The sequence below is a fragment of the Benincasa hispida genome, chromosome 3 (genome assembly GCF_009727055.1).
Source record: "Benincasa hispida cultivar B227 chromosome 3, ASM972705v1, whole genome shotgun sequence".
Lineage (NCBI taxonomy): Eukaryota > Viridiplantae > Streptophyta > Magnoliopsida > Cucurbitales > Cucurbitaceae > Benincasa > Benincasa hispida.
The window spans coordinates 69217170-69238188 of NC_052351.1; the positions used below are offsets into that span (position 1 = coordinate 69217170).

Below are 21019 nucleotides of genomic sequence, written 5' to 3' on the forward strand. Positions count from 1 at the left end.
ATTTGCTTCCGCTACGGGAATTCCAATCCCTTCAATTAGTATCAAAGTCAAATCATGTCTCTGAAATTCGTTTTCTAACTTAATTGAAAAAAATTTGGTAGGTATTTTGTTCATTCTGCATTGTGAATGTATGATGGTTTGCACATGGATGTTTCAGAAATTAGCATAGATTTACTCTTTAAAAGGGTTTCAAGTTGTAAAGGTCCGGTGTTTTGGACATTTAATTTTCACTATCAAGTCTGTAAGACCATGTCTATGCATTTGCTTGGGTGCTGAAGAGTTTAGTGGCCATTGGAGCAAGAACAGGCTGCAGAACGAAACAAAGCAAAGCATTCTCTCTAGAGCGTAAGATGCAACGTAGTGACACTATGCGTTACACTGTAAGGCATAATGCCTAGTGTAGCTACCCTCGGCAGCAGCATTGCGATGCTAATGTAGAGTGTAGTAACATTGCATGCAGCATAAGGCTACGTTACGACAAAGCAAAAGTCAACATAACGACACTAGTGTCGAGCGTCGTTACGCTCCGAGGACAGACGCACGCATGCCAGATTGTTGTTGTTCGTGGGTTCGAGTCTTTCTGCGACAGTTTGAAGCAATTTTTTGCTTTTATTTGTATTAATTTGTAATTATTTTTAATTTAATTTTTTCAATCAATTAAATTAATATAAAATTTATATTAATTTAATTAATTGTTTAAGATGCCAATTTTTTGTCCAATGTTGTTGTTTAATATGTTATACATGTGATGTATGTTCTAATTTATTACATTGCATAATGTATGTCGTATAGTATAATCATAAAAACATGCACCGTTTTAATATAAGTGTTATATTATATAGTTGCATGATTTAACTAAGCATGCTCATGCATCATATTCAATATAATTGTTATAATATATGATTGCATGTATATATAACATGTCCATGCATCATTTTATATTATAATTGTTATAATATATAGTTTGGATGATGGATGTATGTTATAGTTTTCATTACTTTATAATAGGGAAGGTTTTAGATGTAATAAAAAGCCCAAAATATTTACGTGAATAACAAAAGTTGAACCCAGCCCAAAACGAATTAAATAAATGGAAGAAAAGTCCAGCCCATAGTAGTGAAATACCAAAAATGTCCCCAACCCACAAAAAAACACGTGGAAAACCCACAACCTGGCCGATTAATTATTACTAATCAGATTACCCATCAACTGGTCTGATATCCATGCACACGCACGCGTCTTCTTCTTCCCACGTCTTCTTCCAATGACTTCTTCTTCATCAAATAGTGCACGATAACTATTTATCGGAATCTAGCTCGCTTCTTCTTTTTCTGCTGCTGCTTCATCTCCATTTTCATCTTCTTCTTCTTCCTCTATCGCTACTGCTCAATCTTCTTTTCAAGTTGTTGTTGAATCTTCCGCTGCTTCTCCTCCAAGGTTACAATCTATCATCAAATCGACTCTTCAAGGTTATGATCATTCTCTTTTCTTTTCATTTCATCAACTCTTCCATTTAATCATAGTTATTAAACCTTATTAAACCTAATTTTGTTTAAATATATGGTAATCAAAAAATAAAAAGTGGTCAAAGTTGAATCATCAGCAAGCAAAGGAATCAAAGGAAAAGGAAAGAAAAATAATGAAAGTTGAATCATCAATAAGCAGAGGAAAATGAAACAAAATAAAATCTGAAGAGAAAAAGAAGGTAAAACTAAAGTAGTTGTGATAGAGAGTGATAGTGTTCTATCACTGTCTATCACAAATAGATAGTAAAAAACCATTAAACATTGTGTTGATTATTGATTTTTGTCAGTAAATAGTGTTAATGGTTTTCACTCTCTAAATATTTTTTTGTTGGTAGACAATATTATGTTTTGTTCATTGTCTACCTCCGTGTATTTATAGAACTTTAACATCAATACATACTTGTCTATCTAAGATAGAAAGAGATAGAATACTATCTTTATCTATCTGAGATAGGCAAAGATAGAGTTTTATCATTGTCTATCTGAGATAGATAGAGATAAAGTACTTGTTAGTGAGATAGAGAGTGATAGAGTTATATCATTGTCTATCTCAGATAGACAATGATAGACTTCAATGATAAATATTATATCAGTTTGCATATGGTTTGCACTTTATATTTTTTTGTTATTGATATTGTTATTTTCTATTCATTGTCTTGTTGTGCATCGAGGCTTATTTAATAATAATGTACTTGTTGGTACATAGTTGTCTATCTTAGTCTATCTATTAATACATGATGTTAAATTCATATAACTATCTATCTTAGGAACTTTAGCAACTATAGAAAAACTTTGACATCATAGGAGGTGTTCCGTAAATTATCAACTTAAATACCTCCAGCCTTAGACATGATTATAGACCGGTTGAGTTTGTAACCAAAGTTATACAAGATAACGACCTATTTTAACTAAAAACAAGTTGTTATTTGTTAACCCTAGGTGAGCATGCATCTTATCTTTGTTATAGATTTTAAATGTCTAATCCATTTTTATAACAACTTATAAAACTATTGACATGTTTTTCATCCATAATATACATCAAGAATTTCAGAATTTAATATAACACTTTATATTAAACACTTGAAACCCTAACGCATGCATAATATACATTATAACTATTTATAATATACTTTCAATGCATGTTGCATGCTTCCTATGGTGGGACTTTAAATCTATATGGCATAATATATGCATACAAAGGATTTATTTAATTATAACATACATTCACAATGCATAAATAATTAAACACACACTGATATGGACTAGTTTTGGCATTCTAAGTAAGAAAATAGCCTAAATTATAACAATAATAATTAAAAACATCTTCAAACTGCGTCTGGACTTCACGAACCAACCCAAACCACTCAAATCAAACCTCTAAGGCTCCAAAATTGGTTGAACCAGCCAAAATCGGGTTGAACCGGTCCTTCAAGACCCGAACCGATTCACTTGAATTGTCAGCCGAGTCATGCACGCGTCTTCTGGGCTAGGATGAGCAGCGTTGCAACGCTTCATCCCAGCATTGCAATGCCACAGGCTGTCTGAAGAACACCGTTGCAATGCTGCAAGACAGAAGCTTCAATTTTAGGTTTCTTCTACTGACCTTCCTTGCTTCTTTCTTCAAATAGAACCTAATTGAAACTCTAATAACTCTAACAAATTTACAGGCACTTAATCACACATTAAGGCCCAAAAACAAAGAGTCAATTACGACAATTATTACTGGATTGAAGCGAATTTAAATGCCAAAACTAAAATTATCCAATTACAACAAGTGAACCGGGTCTTGAACCGTTCGGGCCAAAAACGCATCTCCTTGATCGTGTAACAAATCCTTGTGATTGCCTAGCTACGCTATATGAGCATAAACGACGGTTTAGTAATGATCGTGTACCTTTGACTATGCGATGAAGCATGAAGGTCACGCGATCGTGCAGCGCGCATCGTGCAACGCAAGCCTTAAACGATCAAGTAAATGACAACGATGCAGTGAAGCATAATCATCTAAACGATCGTTGAGCAAGCATAAGGTATCGTATACCAGGTGATCGTGTAGTCAGTGACTATGTGATGAAGCATGCTGAACTACATAATCGTTTAGTGCACGCGCCTTTTATTAAACAACGAGAATCAAATACTCTATGCGATCGTTTACCTCAAGCGTCCACGCGATCGAGCAACCAACACCACACGATAAAGTAAACTCTTTACCCCATCATTTAGCATTAGCTAAACGATCGTTTAGTAAATACTACACGATCGGGCAGAACTTTTCTACACAATCGTTTAGCCAAATCTCAACGATCGTTTAGCTTGGGCTACACGATACGAAAAACCTTTTATCTTCTTCCTCGATGAGAACTGCATCTCCATGCTTCGAAACTTCATCACGAACGACTAAAAAAAAACTTCAAAAACTTTAAATACAGACTTGATTGCTTGTTAATTATGTCCAAAACCGCAGTGGCCCTTACAAATTAACACTTTGTAAACTTAAAGAAAGCTTTAAACAGAGGCAACCATCCCGTAAATATTCATCAACACATCCATAAAACATTTAACTCTTAAACGCATTGCAGAATACTTAAAACCCACCACGACTGTAAAAGAAGTTCAATACAACAATAGAATTTGGAATATCAGAACAACCTAGCTCTGATACCAATTAAAGGAAATCACAAACAGAGATCTCCATGAGCAGCGGAAGTGGATCATTCCAAACTCTATTTCGAATAAACACAATCAATCACAATCTTAAAATGGAAACTAACAGGTCATGTATAATCCGACATTACAGCATGCTATAACAGATTCAAGGGATAGAATATGCGTACCTTTGAAGAACCATTCTTCAAGTATCCCCCGATCAGTGTCCAATGCGTCCAACAATTCAATCGAACGCAACGACTGGAACAGCCAACAACACGAATACGAACATAAACTCCACGAACGTCTAAATGCTCCTCAAACCCAATCAAGTCCAACTTGATTCACGAACGGAGTAAGAACACCACCACAAGTGTTACCTTGGTATTCTCAGTGTGAGAATCCAGGAGTTGTGGGCTCTATATGATCCTGGCTTGAGGAAGAGAGGAGGTATGTGATCGAGTAGACGATCGAGTAAGTGGGAGATAAGAACACTGTCTATCACATAGACGATGTACTCGATCGTTTAGTAAACTGAAGCCTATCGTATAGACTTTTCTACTCTATCGTGTAGCAACAAACAGCTGAGTAACTATCGTATAGTTAACTCTTAAACGATCGTGTATGCTCTCAACGGCTATCGCTTAGTAAAAACAATTTTCACTTGATAGCCTATCCGTGAGAATTATCCGAATGGATTAACTACTAATTTTGGAAAACAATTTTTCTTTTATCTCACGGTTACCATAAAACTTCGAATAACCTCCCACTCAATCGGTTATTAGAGAAAAAGAAATAATTAACATATTATAAATAAATATGATAATCAACTTATCATATTATATTTATAACCTATGGTTTTAATATTTCATCATATGAAACATATAAACCACAGTTCTTTTTCTATTTTATGGTACTTAATATAAATTATATTTATATTAATTCCTCCATTTAATGTATCTAATACATCACACCAATTAATCACATATAATTGAATTTCCCCTTGTTAATTTGAACACTTCAAATTAATCCCATAATCTGATTCTCAACTTCAACCTATTGAGCTACAAAAGGGACCTTATGGACCTGTAGTTTAAAGCTCTAACGGTACGTGAATAACTGACCAAACTCTTTAGTCACGACATCCACCATTCGTTAACTGTTATAAAGACCGACAGTTGCACTCTTCTCACTACAGAAATATTGTTGTGTCCATATAACCAATCAACAGTGCAATAACCCTTCACAAATCATTCATAAGTACAGTTGGGCCAATTTACTATTTTTCCCCTATAGTTACATCTAACTCCTTAAGTACTACTGATTCCTCTAATGAACAATAAGTCATGGTTCTACTAAGACTGAGTCCTCTCTTCCAAAGAGAGGGTGTGGCCACTATGTTCAAGACTCGGAATCATCTCTTAAGGGAGCAATTTATCTACTTACCCCTGCTTTGGGGAATGAGTGAATTCCATCTTGTGTAACTGAGTTCCCAGCTCCTCAATCAGATAAATCCCTAAAAAGGTAGGTTTGTTGAGTTGGCAATCTAGCCACTCTCACCCATACTAATCAAAGAACCGCCCTCATAAGCAAGAATTCCCAAAACACTCAGGATTAATGTCATGTCACCTATGGTCATTTTAGTGAAATGTAAGTCTCAATTATCAATGGAATTATATAAAGAGACTGATCATCTCGTGGTCCGGTCTTATACAAACTCTTTGTATAAGACACTCCCGCTCGCATGTCTCCACATGAATGGTCAAGATCAGACAATTTGTAGCACTTTACAACACTTGTAAATATCTACAAAGAGGGTCGTATTCATAGTGTCACCAAGATAAGGTATCCCTCCTTTATCCTTATACTACAGACCATTTAGGTTATTACTCAAGGGATGATCCACTTGTATGTCTCACATACATGCTTAAGTTACATAAAATAACCACGGATCTTTGTTTATTGGAAATGAGTAAATGCAAATAAAATAACATTTATTTTATTCATAACAGTGTGTATAAAAAGTTTACAAACTACGAGACTCCGCGAGAATTAGGACACCAATCCCAACAATCTCCCACTTTTCCTAATGCCTCGGGAGACTAATGTACAATACGAAAATAATATAATATACAATAAATTAGGGCATACTCTATACCCCAGTATCATCTCCCACTTGCCCTAGACAATGTGTCGCATGTCCCATTGAATCAGACTCTCCAAATGACCCTCGAACACTTGAGCCGTGAGAGTCTTTGTAAACGGATCAGCAACGTTGTGCTCCGACGCGATCTTCATGACTATCACATCACCGCGATGCACAATCTCCCTGATCAAATGAAACTTCCGTTCAATATGCTTGCCTCTACGGTTACTCTGAGGTTCCTTATAATTTTCCACAGCCCCGTTGTTATCACAATAGAGAGTGATCGGCAAAGACATATTTGGAAAAACTTCCAAATCTGTAATGTACTTCCTAAGCGAAATAGCCTCTTTAGAAACTTCATAAGTGGCTATGAATTAGGCTTCCATAGTGGAGCCCGAGATGCATCCTTGTTTGATGCTTCGCCTAACTACAACCCTCCCATTCAGAGTGAACACTGACCCTAATGTCGATTTTCGAGAATCTCTATCAGTCTGAAAGTCAGAGTCTGTGTATCCTGTAAGGATCAAATCCTTATCTCCATACACGAACATATAATCCCTCGTTCTCTGAAGATATTTGAGAATTTAATCCTGGATTGGACTGATATCGACTGGCAATCCTTACTGAATAGCAAATGTTAGGTCTAGTACATAACATTCATACATAAGGCTTCCAACAGCCGAAGCATTGGGAATCTGTCTCATTTCCTCAACCTCTTGAGGTGTCTTAGGACGTTGATCCTTAGACAAAACAATTCCAAGCTTGAAGGGTAATAAACCCCTCTTGAAATTCTTCATCAAGTACCTGATCAACATCTTGTCAACATACGATGCCTGAGACAATACTAACCTCTTGTTTTTACGATCTCGAATGATCTGGATCCCTAGAACATACTGCACCTCTCCCAAATCTTTCATGTAGAATTGGCAGCTAGCCACTTTTTAATGTCAGTCAGAAAACTTACATCATTCCCAATGAAGAGGATATCATCCACATACAGTACCAAGAAAGCTACTGAGTTGTTGATGATTTTCTTGTAAACATAAGGTTCATCAACATTTTGATCAAAGCCAAATGATTTGATCGCACTATCAAATCTAATATTCCACGATCTAGACGTCTGTTTCAGCACATAAATGGACACATTAAGCTTGCAAACCCTTTGCTCTTGATCTAGAACAATGTGCCCCTCTGGTTGAGCCATGTAGATGGTCTCCTCAAGATTACCATTCAGAAAGGCAGTCTTGACGTCCATTTTTCATATCTCATAATCATAAAATGTGGCTATGGACAGAAGAATCCTGATAGACTTCAACATAACAACAGGTGAGAAAGTTTCCTCTTCCGTATCTCATAATCATAATCCACTCCCTCGATCTGAGTATAACCCTTTGCCATGATTCGAGCCTTAAAGGTCTGCACCTTTCCATCTACACCTCGTTTTCTCTTGTAGATCCACTTACACCCTACAGATTTTACCCCCAGGTTAATCCACAAGTTCCCAGAGAGAATTGATGTATAGACTTCATCTCTTGATTCATGGCTTTAATCCATTCATCTTTGTCAACATCCTCCATTGCTTGCTTATAAGACAATGGATCCTCGACTCCATCATCAGACATGATGTTTTAGGCTTCAGTCAAGCCCATGTAACGTTTGGTGGGTTTACAACCCTCCCACTACGTCGAGGCAGTCTCAACTCTTGAGATGGTTGACTAGATGAACCGACATCAACAACTCTTGTTGATCTATCAGTCTGTTCAACAACTCTTGTTGAATTCTCAGTAGTCTCATTAGAAATCTCATATAAAAAAAGCTTGCTTCGTGGTTTATGATCCCTAATGTGGTCTTCTTCCAAGAAGATAGCATCGGTAGCCTACAAAGGGGCAAACTTTCGAACGCGGTTCCAACTTTTTAGGGTTAGCCACCAGCACATGGGCCGAACATCCCAAAATCATGAAGTGGCGTAAACTACTTTTACAGCCTCTCCACCGCTCAAAAGGCATTTCAGAAACACTCTTTGAGGGAACGTTGTTCAAAATATAACATGCGGTCTCCACTACAAATCCCCAAAAAGAGTCTGGAAGATGAGCATAACTCATCATAGATTGAACCATGTCTAATAGGGTTCTGTTTCTCCTTTTTGATACACCATTCTGCTGAGGTGTATCTGGGACCGAGAGTTGGGACATGATTCCATGTTCTATCATATAGTTTTGGAATTCTAAGTCCATATACTCTCTACCACGATCAAATCGTAGTATTTTTATCTTCTTACCTAACAAGTTTTCAACTTCAGCCTTATGCTCCTTGAACTTGTCAAGAGCGTCAGACTTATGTTGCATTAGGTATAGATACCCATATCTTGAATAATCATCTATGAAAAAGATGAAATATTCATACCCACCTTGAGCTCTAACACTCATTGGACCACAGAGGTCTGAATATATAAGCTCCAAAGTTTCATTCGCTCTATAACCTTTTCCAGTAAAAGGTTGTTTGGTCATCTTGCCGTCAAGGTATGATTCACATATCGGTAAGGAGTTTTCTTTTAAACCATTTAGAAGTCCACATTTCACCAACTTTTCAATCCTATTGAGGTTGATGTGACCTAACCTTAGATGCCAAAGATTGGCGTTTTCCTTAGGAGAAACCTTTGGTTTTTTTGCAGTTGTCGTTATTTTGAACATTTCAGTATTAAGCAAGGCTTTTATGTCTAACAGTTTTAGTACATACGAGTTATTTTCTATTGAACCAAAAAATAAACATTTTACTCTCAGAAAAGGGGACGATATAACCTTGTTCAATCAAACAAGAAACTGAAATTAAGTTTCTCTTGATATGAGAAACTACGAAAACATTATCCAATAATAGATAACATTTCTTGTCCAAAAATAACTTCAGTCTGCCTACAGCAACAACTGAAACAACCTCACCAGTACCGACTCGAAGAGTCAACTCTCCATCTTCCAATGTTTTCCAGGAACTAAATCCTTGATAGGAAGAACTTACATGATTAGTAGCACATGAATCAAGTATCCCGGCAAAATCATCATTCTCTACCAAACACATCTCCAAGACGAATAAATCACATTTACTGTCTTTAGACTTCTTCCTCTTCTAGAGAGTAGTGGGATCAATATCAGAACCTAAATAAGCTCCAAGTTCCATTTCAGAGAACAATTCTCGTCGATGAACTTTTCCAGAGTCAACAATACTTGCTTTCTCTGTTAGTCCCTTAACATTCAAGAAAGACTGGAGGTTATCTTAGGAACTGACACTACTGGTTTCTTTGTCATCCATTCTTTTGTGCTAAAAAAATGAGAACTGGCGTTCAAACAATTCTTGCAATGAGTCCATGATCTGACGTACAATGACCATGTTCTCAACTCTTTTGGCCAATGCATCAGGTATGCTGGCCAAAATGTGAAGTCGGGCCATCGAATTAGCCTTCATCCACACCTTATATGCATTACGAACATTTCACAGTGCATCAAGGGTCGGGATTTGAAGACACTCCTCAACCATGACAAACACGAGGTCATTTACCACGAAATATGTTTTAAGAGACTCTTTCCAATGTATGTAATCCATCAAATTAAAATAGGCAAATAACGAAAAACCATACATGTTGAAAAAACAAACATATTGATCTACATTAGATTTTAGCAATGGTTTAGCAAAATCTAAATGAACCTCGTGTGACATCTAGTTTTGCAATGACGCTTCAGTGGTTTATGACATCTAATTTTGCAAGAACACATGATCATCACATATACAATTAATGTATACTGCATATTCAACAGATTAACGCATGATCAGCGCATGACCATCAACGCAAATCCATTAACGCAATTAAAATTTCCTCACCATCCGATTTTTGGTGCCATCTTTTCAATTATTTTCAAAACCACACCTTAGTTTTTTTTTCATTTTTTTTTTTTTGTTGGGGAGGGGGAGCGTGGTTTGATCCTTATAATTTTTTTTTTTCTTTCCATGGGCATGTGTGAAATATATTTATAAGTGAGCTAATTACTTTCAAATATGTACGAGAAGTAAATACATAGCATATATAATTAATTGTTAATACAAATGAGAAAAAATGACTAGAAAATGACAGAATATATGACGAATGAGAAAGCGTTGCATAACTATGAATAATATTATTTTAAATTAATGCATAATTAAACATTAAAATATCTTGAAATTTTATTCTTGGCACTTTTTCTTACTTTGAAATTTCAAATCACTTGATATCATTGGAGAATCGCAACAAATACAAAGAAAAAATAAATAAATAAGAAAAAAATAATAAAATAAAACTTGACGGGGAATAAGCTCTAAACTGAATCTCTAAATCCCAATTTAGAAAATTTTGGAAACGGAGTCTCCTGGTGGAGGTAAGCTTTAAAATTAGAATGACCCATTCTCATCATTTTAAGAGCTTTCAAACCTTGAAAATAGAGATTACAACACGAGACCTGCTTAAAATTAGAATGATTTCAGAAACTTTTGGCCAAGGGCAATAGCCTAACAAATCTCTTTCATATGAAGTAATCTCAGGTCAATATGTGGATGAGTTGGAAAACAAGTCAGAAGTAAAGAAGCTTTTATGGCACCACTGAGTGGGTTACAAAATAACTTATTTACCCAAATACCACTCTCTTCAAGAAGAAATCCAATGCCTCCCATTTGCATATCAACAATCATTGCTTCCAGAAAAACTTCCCTTGGAGAGAATTAATCCAAACATAAATTAGTCACCTGAAAAAAGCAGGGATACTAAAAATTCACATTGGTATAAGCATTACGAATGCAACTCAGTTCTTTTCTAACACATCATGTCAGAACATCCATTTCTCAATGATCTTTCCTGAGCAGAAAGTTATAACCAATTCTCAAGGTCACAAAAAATATGGCTTTATCTAATCCAGGGATCAGACTAACCATGTTTCAAATGCCCATCCCTTGTGGAACCTCCCTCAAAAGTCATTCCTTGTCATTTATTTTACTAAACCCCTATTGGTGTTGCAACTCTTTCCCTTTATATGTCTCAATTTATTTGAGAACTTGGGTATTGTAATGTATTCCAGTGCCGAAATTTACGAGCATGCATTTTCTGTTTCGATAATTTTGTCTTTTAACATTACATCTTAGAGCGCCTTAAATAGATCAATACACCAATGCTTGTTAGAACAATGGCAGCAGCAAATGCACCAGAATATGAAGGCAACGGTCCACGTTTCTGGTCTATTGTTGCATCAATTTCAGGTTCTCTTTGCTGGATCGACTCAGGAAAATCCAAATGCAACCTTAACACCTGCAAGTGGTTTTCGAAGAATAAGAAGAAATTAGAGAGCAAGCACCAGTATCAAATATTAAATTCAGCAGTCCACTAGATATAAAAAAATCCCTTCGATTTCAGCATGAACATAAAGGGTTCTAAAATTTAGGGGTGGTCATTCAAACCATGAAAACCAAACCGATTGTGAAACCAAATCCAAACTGAACCAAATTAGGCTAGAAACCAAATTATGCAGTTCTATTCGATTTCGTATAATTTTCAAACTGAATGTAAAACCGAACAAAACCCCTTAGTTTTTAAAAAATATATATAAATATAAATATCAAATTTGGCCATTTAGAGATAAGTTACCACCAACCCCTCCCCCCAAAACTTCGTCATCGACCGTCAAATCTCCTTTCCATCCGACATCCCCTTCCAGTTTTCCTCTTGATCTCGTGACCTTGCCGCTCGTCTGAGACTCAGAACTCTCCGCCATCTCCGGTCGCCCCCACTCCTAGATCTCTCACCAGTCACTCAACAGTCGACCCAACGCTCATCAGATTTCTTCCTTTGTTATCTACTTTTCACCAATAGTTTAAAAAATCAAGCCAAATTTTGGGAACTAAAAAAAAGTAGCTTTCAAAAAGTTATTCTTGTTTTTGGAATTTGGTTAAGAATTCAACCATTGTACTTAAGAAAGATGTCAATCATTATAAGAAATATGGATGAAATAGGTTTAATTTTCAAAAACAAAAATAAACAACCAAATGGGGTACCAAACAGGGTCTAAATTTTTGGAAGAATTTGAGATTTGAAAACAAAAAGGGAAAGGAAAATGTATATATGAAAATTTAAATATATCTGTGCGTGTGCATGGTTTAGGGGTCAAAGAATGGAAAAAAGAATAAAAAGGAAAGGTCAATGCTCGCAACCCTAGGATTTTCCATCTTGTTCTCAATTTGCACAATATAGAGAGAGAAAACACACTACATTTTGGGCACCCACGCGCATCTGCCCATTGATCTCTCTCCCTCTCTCTCATCTAGCCACTTGCGACAACCCAATCGAAGGAGCTTCCGTCACCGTCAACCTGCAGTTTGCCGCCACGTTGTGTTTCGTCATCGCAACTGATGTGTGAGCCAGGCGATATAGACTGAATGATAATGTTTGTTTTGTTCGGATAATATTCAGAAGCATAACAAGTTATGTGAATAAAGTTTTACGAGCATGAAGTTATTTGCATGTGACCGAACGAATATGTGTGACCCTGAGACATGTACCATGAGTGATGTTGTGAATGTTATTGATAATATGTTAAATGCTACGGTAAGAAAGTGACCAGTGTGCCCACCCAACACTATTACATTTTGCAGCTCCGTGGGCCGATGAGTTCATTATTATATTACAACTCCATGGATCGATGGGTTCACCATTGTATTAAAGTTCCGTGGATCGACAGGTTCACTACTATGTTATAGTTCCATGGACCAATGGGTTCACTTTCATGTTATTATGCAAGTCTTCAAGCCACCAGATATGTGGTAGGACGAGATAAACCATTCACTAGATGGCCATCTATGAATGGTTGAATTATGCATGTCCCACAAGCATGTTTGCGTTTATTGGACATAAATGCATAGCCTGACCCCAATAGTAAGGTTACTTATTGAGTACTTTTATACTCACCCTTTCTTATGATATGTTTTTCAGGTAAGGGCAAGGACATATCGATGAAAGACAAGAAGAATCCGTAACCATACCATTGGAACCAGACAAAAGCTTTCATAATTCTATGTTTAAAACGAGTCTTAGTATTTGAAATTCTAGAATCTTTTATGTTAAAACATTTAAATTCTTAACTATTTTCTAGTTTTATCTTATGTTTCTAGGGGGACCCTGAGCAAATGTTTTAAACTGTTCTAGTGATATTTTATTATTTCTATTTGATATATGAAATCCTTTTATCTTGTCTGAGCAAAGAGTAAAAATGTTTATTCGAGATTTATGCATGTATGTAATAATGTCCTAGTAAATATTAGAAAAGTCGTTACGGTCGGTATCAGAGCCTAAGCTTTTTGTAAACTAACTTACAATGTAAGTCCAGATTATTCCTTTTGGTCAATAGTGGATTCTTCGCCATCACCAGGTATGTTCCTTAAGAAAATGTTCCTAAAATAATATGCACAAGACCTTGTCGGATTTAATGCCATAATTGACATGTTTTCTTGACTGAGAATTGATATAGGTTGATAATGTATGGCTAGGAAATGGCACATACAGTCAGTAGAAGAGGTAGTCGGGGTAGAAATGCTAGAGAGGGATGAAATCCAGAACTTCGAGACCCACAAGTCCAAAACCCCTAGGTCTAAGACCCTCTTGCACTAGAAGGTCTCCTTCTGCCTCGTGACCCTTCTGGGTCAAGGGGAACAAGGAGTTTAAACGGGAAGTCAGACCCAGAATGCTACTACATGGGTGGTTGGGTCAAAGGCTTGCACCAAACCTCGCACCGCATCTAACTCCCTGAACAAATCTTTCTGCTATTTCCGACTCTATAGTGACCATCTTAGGAGCAAAGCGGGATAACTTATCGAACTCCTAGTCATACTCTTCTACGGCCATGACGCCTTGCTTCAAATCTAGAAATTCTCTTTGTTTGTTGTATCTCAGGTTAGCGGAGAAATATTTTTCGTAGAAGCATTCCTTGAATTGCTCCCACATTACCGGTCCACTACTAGTATCTATCATCCTCTCTGCTGATTGCCACACAATTTTGACACTATCTGTAAGCATGAAAATGACACACTGAAGCTTCTGGTCATCCGAATACTTTATATAACGGAAAATTCTCTATTGAAGACAACCATAGTTCTGCCTTGGTAGGGTCCTTCAATGACCCACTGAATGTACGAGAATTATATTTTCTGAAATCCTGCAAATGCTTTGCTTCTAGTGACAAGTCTTGAAAGTTTTGATTCTGAGTTTGAAACTGTGGCACTGGAACCTATTGGGGTAGTACTTGCTGAGACTGGGCATGCTGAGCTATCTGATCAACCACTATGTCCTTTATTTTCCCCATCACGACTATTGTAACAACTAATCCTATCTGCGCGGCCAATGCAGCATAATCGCATGGAAAGACAAGTGGAGTGCATGTCTGCAAAGGCACAGGTACATTCTGGGACTGACTTCCTGATGCAACTTCTTATTCCTCTAAACCTAAAGGATCACATGGCTGAGGAGGATCTTGCAATGCAAAAGGGTCTCGAACTTGAGAATCTTGTACTTGTGAGTTTTGTACTCCCCCTCTAACATTCCTACCTCATCTGTCTCTTCTTCTGACTCACTCGTGGTGCCATCTCCTAACAACCATGCATACCTAACCTATATCAAATTCTCAGTCAAGGGAAACATGCTCTATGAATGCATCAAGTCAATAAACCGTTAATGGGTCATACTTGACGAGGACAAAGAATCTGTTAATGGGTCATAAGGATATTCTGGACTTATATTGAAGTAATGTAGGATATTCTGGACTTGATTTACATTACTTACAATCTTAGACTCTGATACTAACTGTAACAACCCAACTTTTCTAAAATACTCAAATATCTTAAAATGTTTGCCCGAGGTCCCTAGAAAGAATAGATAAAATTAGAAAATATTTTTTAAAAAAATTGTTTGGACGAATCAAAGTGACGAAGGGTTGAATCTCAATTATTTTAAAAAGAATGTTGAAATGCAACAATAAAGATTCTAAAATTCGAACACTTAGACTTGTTTCAAAACATGAAAATACTAAGCGGAAGCTTTAAACTGGTCCCATGGCACAATCACAGATTCTTCTTGCCATGCTTTTCTTGAAAACATATACAATGAATGTTAAGCAAGGAAGCATGAACATGTCACTTTGGGCAAAGTGTCAATGTCGGACACCAGTCGGACACGGATAAGTCGGAAACGCTTCTAACGTGTCAGACAAACAAAAATCCATGTTCCCTTTTATTTATCATTTTTTTTTTTTTTGGACAAGTGAGAAGGTGTGGTACACATAGACAAAAGAAGAAAAAAAAAGGAAAGAAAAAAACTAAACCTATAAAAACAACCAGCAGCATTGGAGAGGGGTAGTCAGCGGAGGACGGTCGAATAACTTGGACGACAGTAGAGAGAGGTGGTCAACATACAACTTCGACACCGGGAGAAGGGAGTGAAGAATCAAAGAGGAGGGTGGAGGAGGGCAGCTATACATGGGAAGAAAGAATAGTGCAAGAATGAAAAAAGAAATATTATTTAGGTTTAGGGTTTTTGCTTTGGGCTTTGGGCCTTATTACATCCCATTCATGTGATGTAGCCATAGGATTTTTTTCCCTCAAATAGGCTCTTGGATTTTTTTCCCTCAAATAGGCTCGGGGTTATTTTCTCTTTTAAATGACCTTTTCTTTCCTTTATTAATTTTTAAAAAAAAATGTTATTTGTAATAACTAATAAAGAAAGTAGTACTAGTGCTTAATAAAAAATAATATTTTAAATACTTAATAAAAAAATATTATTTTTAATAATTATATACATAATTATTAAAAATAATTAAAGAATAGTGTCCCCAACGTGTCGTGTCCTACATTTTCAGAGATCGACATGTTATCGTGTCACGTATCTCGCGTCCATGTTCATGCTTCCTAGATGGTGAGTATAAAAATACTCATTAAGTAACCTCATTATCAGGGTAATAAATGCAATCATACTTGCAGGCAGGCATACATCAACTAATCGTTAATGGTTATCTGGGTGAATAATTCAATTTGTCCTAGCACAGGTGAGATGTACCCATAAATCTAGTGAATCTCAAAGGAAACACAAACCTCTATCTGGTGATCCCGAAGGAGCTCAAAGTCTCTAGTGAACCTGAAGGATCACAACCTCTAGTGAACCCAAAAGAACATAACCTCCAGTGAGCCCGAAGAATTACAACCTCTAGTGAACCCGAAGGAATACGCTAGTGAACTCAGAGGATCACAACCTCTAGTGAACTCAAAGGGTAACAAACCTCTAACAGAATATCCAAACTATTGGTTGGAGGGCAATTATCACTAACATATCTCACTTGCAACATATTTCGGGGTCCCACACATAATAATATGATGTCAAATACAAATTTTATCATGCTCATATAACTTCTGTAATGATGTAACATAACAATCTTCTCTATATCTACTAGGAAAAACCAATCACTATTATACTATCTGTGTCGTCTGGCTTAAAGACGATTCCAGTAGTAAGATTACCTACCTTGAAATTAAGGCTAAGTAACAAGAAACATAATTTTCCTCTTGGCTCAAAGTGCTCTTAGATCAAAGCCACTAACACAAAACAAAAACAAACTTAACTTCAAACTTTAGGACCTCATTCCAAAAGATAGGTTTAACTTATAAAAACTTCAAATTACTTATCCAACACGTGGTTTGATCCAAAACCACTTCAAAACTTCAATCCGATAGCCCAACCTGAACATGAACCACATCTATTAACACTCCAGATGGCCATGAAAGCACGAATACTTACCAAAATCTTGCAAAAATTGGCCTCCAACTTGCTGGACAGCACGTGTTCGACTTCAAAACTCCTCCAAAACTTGAATCGAAAGTTGAAACACAATGGACATCAACCAATTGGGCCATAAGTTAGTGGGTATTCAAGAATCTTCAAGAAAATCCTCAAACACCTACCAAAATACCAAAACCTTACCTAAATCCAAGATTCCGACAAAACCCACCGAAACAGCAACGACAAAGGGTTGGGCAGTGGTTGTCAGCATCAACAGAGGTCTGGGCGACCTAGAGGGGACTCAAACCAGCAATGAACGACTGTTGCAGTGGCGACTCGCAGATGGCGCCCTACTCGACAATGGTTGTTTGGCAGAGATGCACGGCAGCTATTGTTGGAGGTGGCCAACAAGCAGAGGCTGAAGCAGCATGAAGGACAACAGCAAAGAGCCCCTTCCCATTGCAACTCGGTCGCAAATGGCTTGTGAGGTTAAGAGGGAGGGAGACAGTGTGTAGGTGAGAGGGAAAGGAAGAAGAAGATGGCTTACTCGAGCTGCATGCGGCTAAGGTAGGTGGCTCCTCTTATCTTTTCTTTTTTTCCTTCAACACACACACACACACATATTTGTAACCCCAAGTGAAAACCCTACTTTGATTACTAACAAATACTTATTTTCCTTTTCCTTTTCCTTTTCCCCCTTAACTCACAATCTTATAATTCAAATTGAATTATCTTAACACAACAATTAAATTTAAACCCTTTTTTTACTCCTTACCTTCAGTTAAGGGTATCTTTTTCTCTTTTAGTACATTGATTTATCAGTGCAATTGTGTCTCGTATTAAAAAAATGTCCTTTAATATAATGAACAATTTGACATATACCAGTAATGTCGCACAAATAAAACTGCAAAAAACATTTGGGGAACCAAGAAATCTTAAGAATAACAAGAAAAACATGAAAGTTAAATACTTGAAAAAAAAAAAAAAAAAAGAGTAAGAACATGAAAGTATACTTTTACTAAATTAACTACCTTTAGTCCTATGGACCTGGCATGGTTTACAGCACTGGAGAGATCGCCATCAGCAGCAAGAACTACTTTATCACCTTCATCATCTTCATACTTGTAAAAGAAACAAAACTCTTGACTTACACAATAAACTTTGAAAAAAATGCAGTCGGAAAAAGTTGCAAGAAACATACCAAAAGCAAGGGATGACTAGCACTATTAGTAGCACCAACCCTTTGCATCACAGTCGATACCAACTCATCCAAGGTCTCAGTGCCTAAGAGAACAATTATCAATAATTAGTTCCACTAAATAGAATCTAGTAATCTACCCTATAATTTCTATTCTTTAGGAGAAGATTAAAAACGATCTTTGCAAATCCACCATCCGTAGTGCTCACTATATATTTTTCTTACCAATATATTATTAGGATACTTCCTAACTAGAATAAGATCTGAATATATTGAAATATGATGATGAAGAAATACAAGATAAACCAAGTTCAAGGTACTTGGAAACCTCCCTCTTGAGCATACTAACTCAAGCCTTTAACCACTCTCAACTAACGTCTACCTTCACTCACTTGCCCTCCTCCTATTTATAAGAACATTCAATAACTTCCCATCTCGTTAAAGTAAATTTGGGGTTATGGCCTATTTAGTATTTTCCTTTATCTTTCTTGTATTCTTTAGTTGTTATTTATTCGCCCATGCACCTTTTTACTATATTCTAATTAAGTTGATTATTCAATATGATATACAAAATTAACATGGTACCAAAGCCTAGAATTTTGTCATATTGCTCAATGTTTTCAAAGCGCAAGGCACAGCTCAAGGCGACAAGTCTCTTGATCGCCTCCAAGCAAAAAGCAAAAAGAAGGAATCCCCTGAGTGAAGTGAGTCGCAATAAATAAATAAATAAATAATATATTTATAGAGAACATAAATTTATATAAATATAGTCACATAAATTGTTAAAGCCTTAAAAGTTAATCCTAAATAGTAAAAACATCCAAATGTCAATAACATCTGATAATAATAAAGTCGTTAAGAATGAACAATGAACAAAAACTTACTTAGAAACTAAATAAAAAATCATCTAGATAAAATAAAAGAATAGAAACTAAAGTACTAACCTTAAGAAAAAATCACCTAGATGCTACTGCCAAAGAAGTAACATGGAAAACAGTTTTAATATAATGTTTCAAATAATTTTATAATATTGAAACTAGAAACTAAACTTAAGAAATATCTCACCCCATCCACCGGAACTGAATAAAATAATATATAACATAATACTATAATATAGTTTTATAATTGAGAATTTTCTCAAGAATTCAGAATCACCCATGCCAAAGAAGATAATTTTATTATTTAAAGACTTACTTAGAAATCAAAATCAAACCCATGCAAATGTACACAAAAGCCCACACAAAGAAGAACCCAAGGAAGCTATTCGCAGAAGAGAAGCAGAAGTCATAAAGGAGAAGAGAAGATCTACTGAACCAGATGTCGAGAAAGAAGAATAAATCGAAAAAGATGAATCAGTCGAAGTTGAACCAGCCGTCGAAAGGTTTAATGTGTGCTTTGCTGATTAAGCTTCGTGCGTATCTAATATATTAAAAAAAAAAAAAAAAAAGGTTATATTCATGAGGCACTCACCTAGCACCTCCTTGAAGTAGCTCGCCCAGGCACTACAAGAAGCGCACTGACCCCATTTCGTTGTGCCCTTTTATCTTAGGCGAGCGCCTGGGGTCGCCTCAAGAACAATTGAACTCTAGCCTCCTCTGCCGCTGTCGACGGTCGTCGATGGAGGCAGATTCGAGCAAATCTGTCCCTTGCCACAAGTCCTACTCTCGCTGTCCAGATCTGTATAGCACCTTGGTCAATCAAATCCACTCAACCCACACCGCCGCCTTCCCAAGCTCCACATTGTCCTGCCCAAACCCGGCCATTCACGATTAGATCCACCGCATCTGTTCCAAACCCATCCACATCCTATCACCATTGATGGTTGGCCACCTTGCCCAACTCGAGCCGCCGTTCCAGCCAGCCTACCTCAATCGTTTGCCCAGATCTTAGCTCATGGGTCTCATAAATTCTCCCCTCGTCGACTTGCAACCCCATCACCCATGAAATCAGCCACCACGGATTCATCGCGCATAGGCCATCAATCTTAGATCCATCTTGCAAATTATCTCGTCGACCATGGATCTGGCGCCTCAAACCACACACACTCGGATCCACCTCAAATTCTCATTCGCCTCAGTTCTACCTCCTTAGATTCACGTCCACTCAAATCTGCTGCTCAAATCCACGGAATTTGCTTCCAATTCGCTCGTGGGTTTTAGTATCATGACCCGGTTTTATGTTTTCACTCATATCGATGGGTTCAGATAGACCGGTTCAGTTTCAGTCGAACCAATTTGGTTCAGATAAACCTGTTCAATTTAGTTCATCTGCTTAATTGGTTACACGGTTTAGTTTTTGTTTTTCAGCCTCTGTTTTGCATTAGGTCTCTGTTTTCATATCTTTAGGGGTCTCTGTTCTGTTTTCAATTCGGTCTTTTCGTGGGTTCTGTTTTTAGATTTTTATCAATTCCAACCTAGAAGTTCGTGGGCCTTTGTTTCCAGCCCAGATCTACCGTGATTTGATTTGGAAGTTCACTTTAGTTTTTGTCATCTACCACCTTGATTTTCATCTAGCCGCTTCAATCATCACTTCACAAACTCAAGTAGTTTCTTCTACTGACTTGAGTTTGAGGGAGGGTGTTAAAATAAACCCTAATTAGTATTTTCTTTTTTAGTATTTTCCTTTATTAGATTTTCCTTTCTTGCATTCTTTGTTATTTATTCTCCCATGCACCTTTG

At 36.8% G+C, this 21019-nt stretch overlaps 1 protein-coding gene across 1 annotated transcript in view; it reads right to left on the minus strand.

Moving 5' to 3' along the window:
• Window positions 1–11096: 11096 nt before the first annotated feature.
• LOC120073243 (CBS domain-containing protein CBSCBSPB3-like) overlaps window positions 11097–21019 on the minus strand; it is a 28745-nt gene continuing 18822 nt past the window's right edge. The window contains exons 12-14 of the mRNA XM_039025969.1: window positions 18345–18427; window positions 18175–18264; window positions 11097–11638 (exon numbers count right to left, since the gene is read on the minus strand). Of these exons, the coding sequence (XP_038881897.1) occupies window positions 11465–11638; window positions 18175–18264; window positions 18345–18427 (347 nt within the window). The 3' untranslated portion in view covers window positions 11097–11464. The remainder of the gene's footprint in view (window positions 11639–18174; window positions 18265–18344; window positions 18428–21019) is intronic.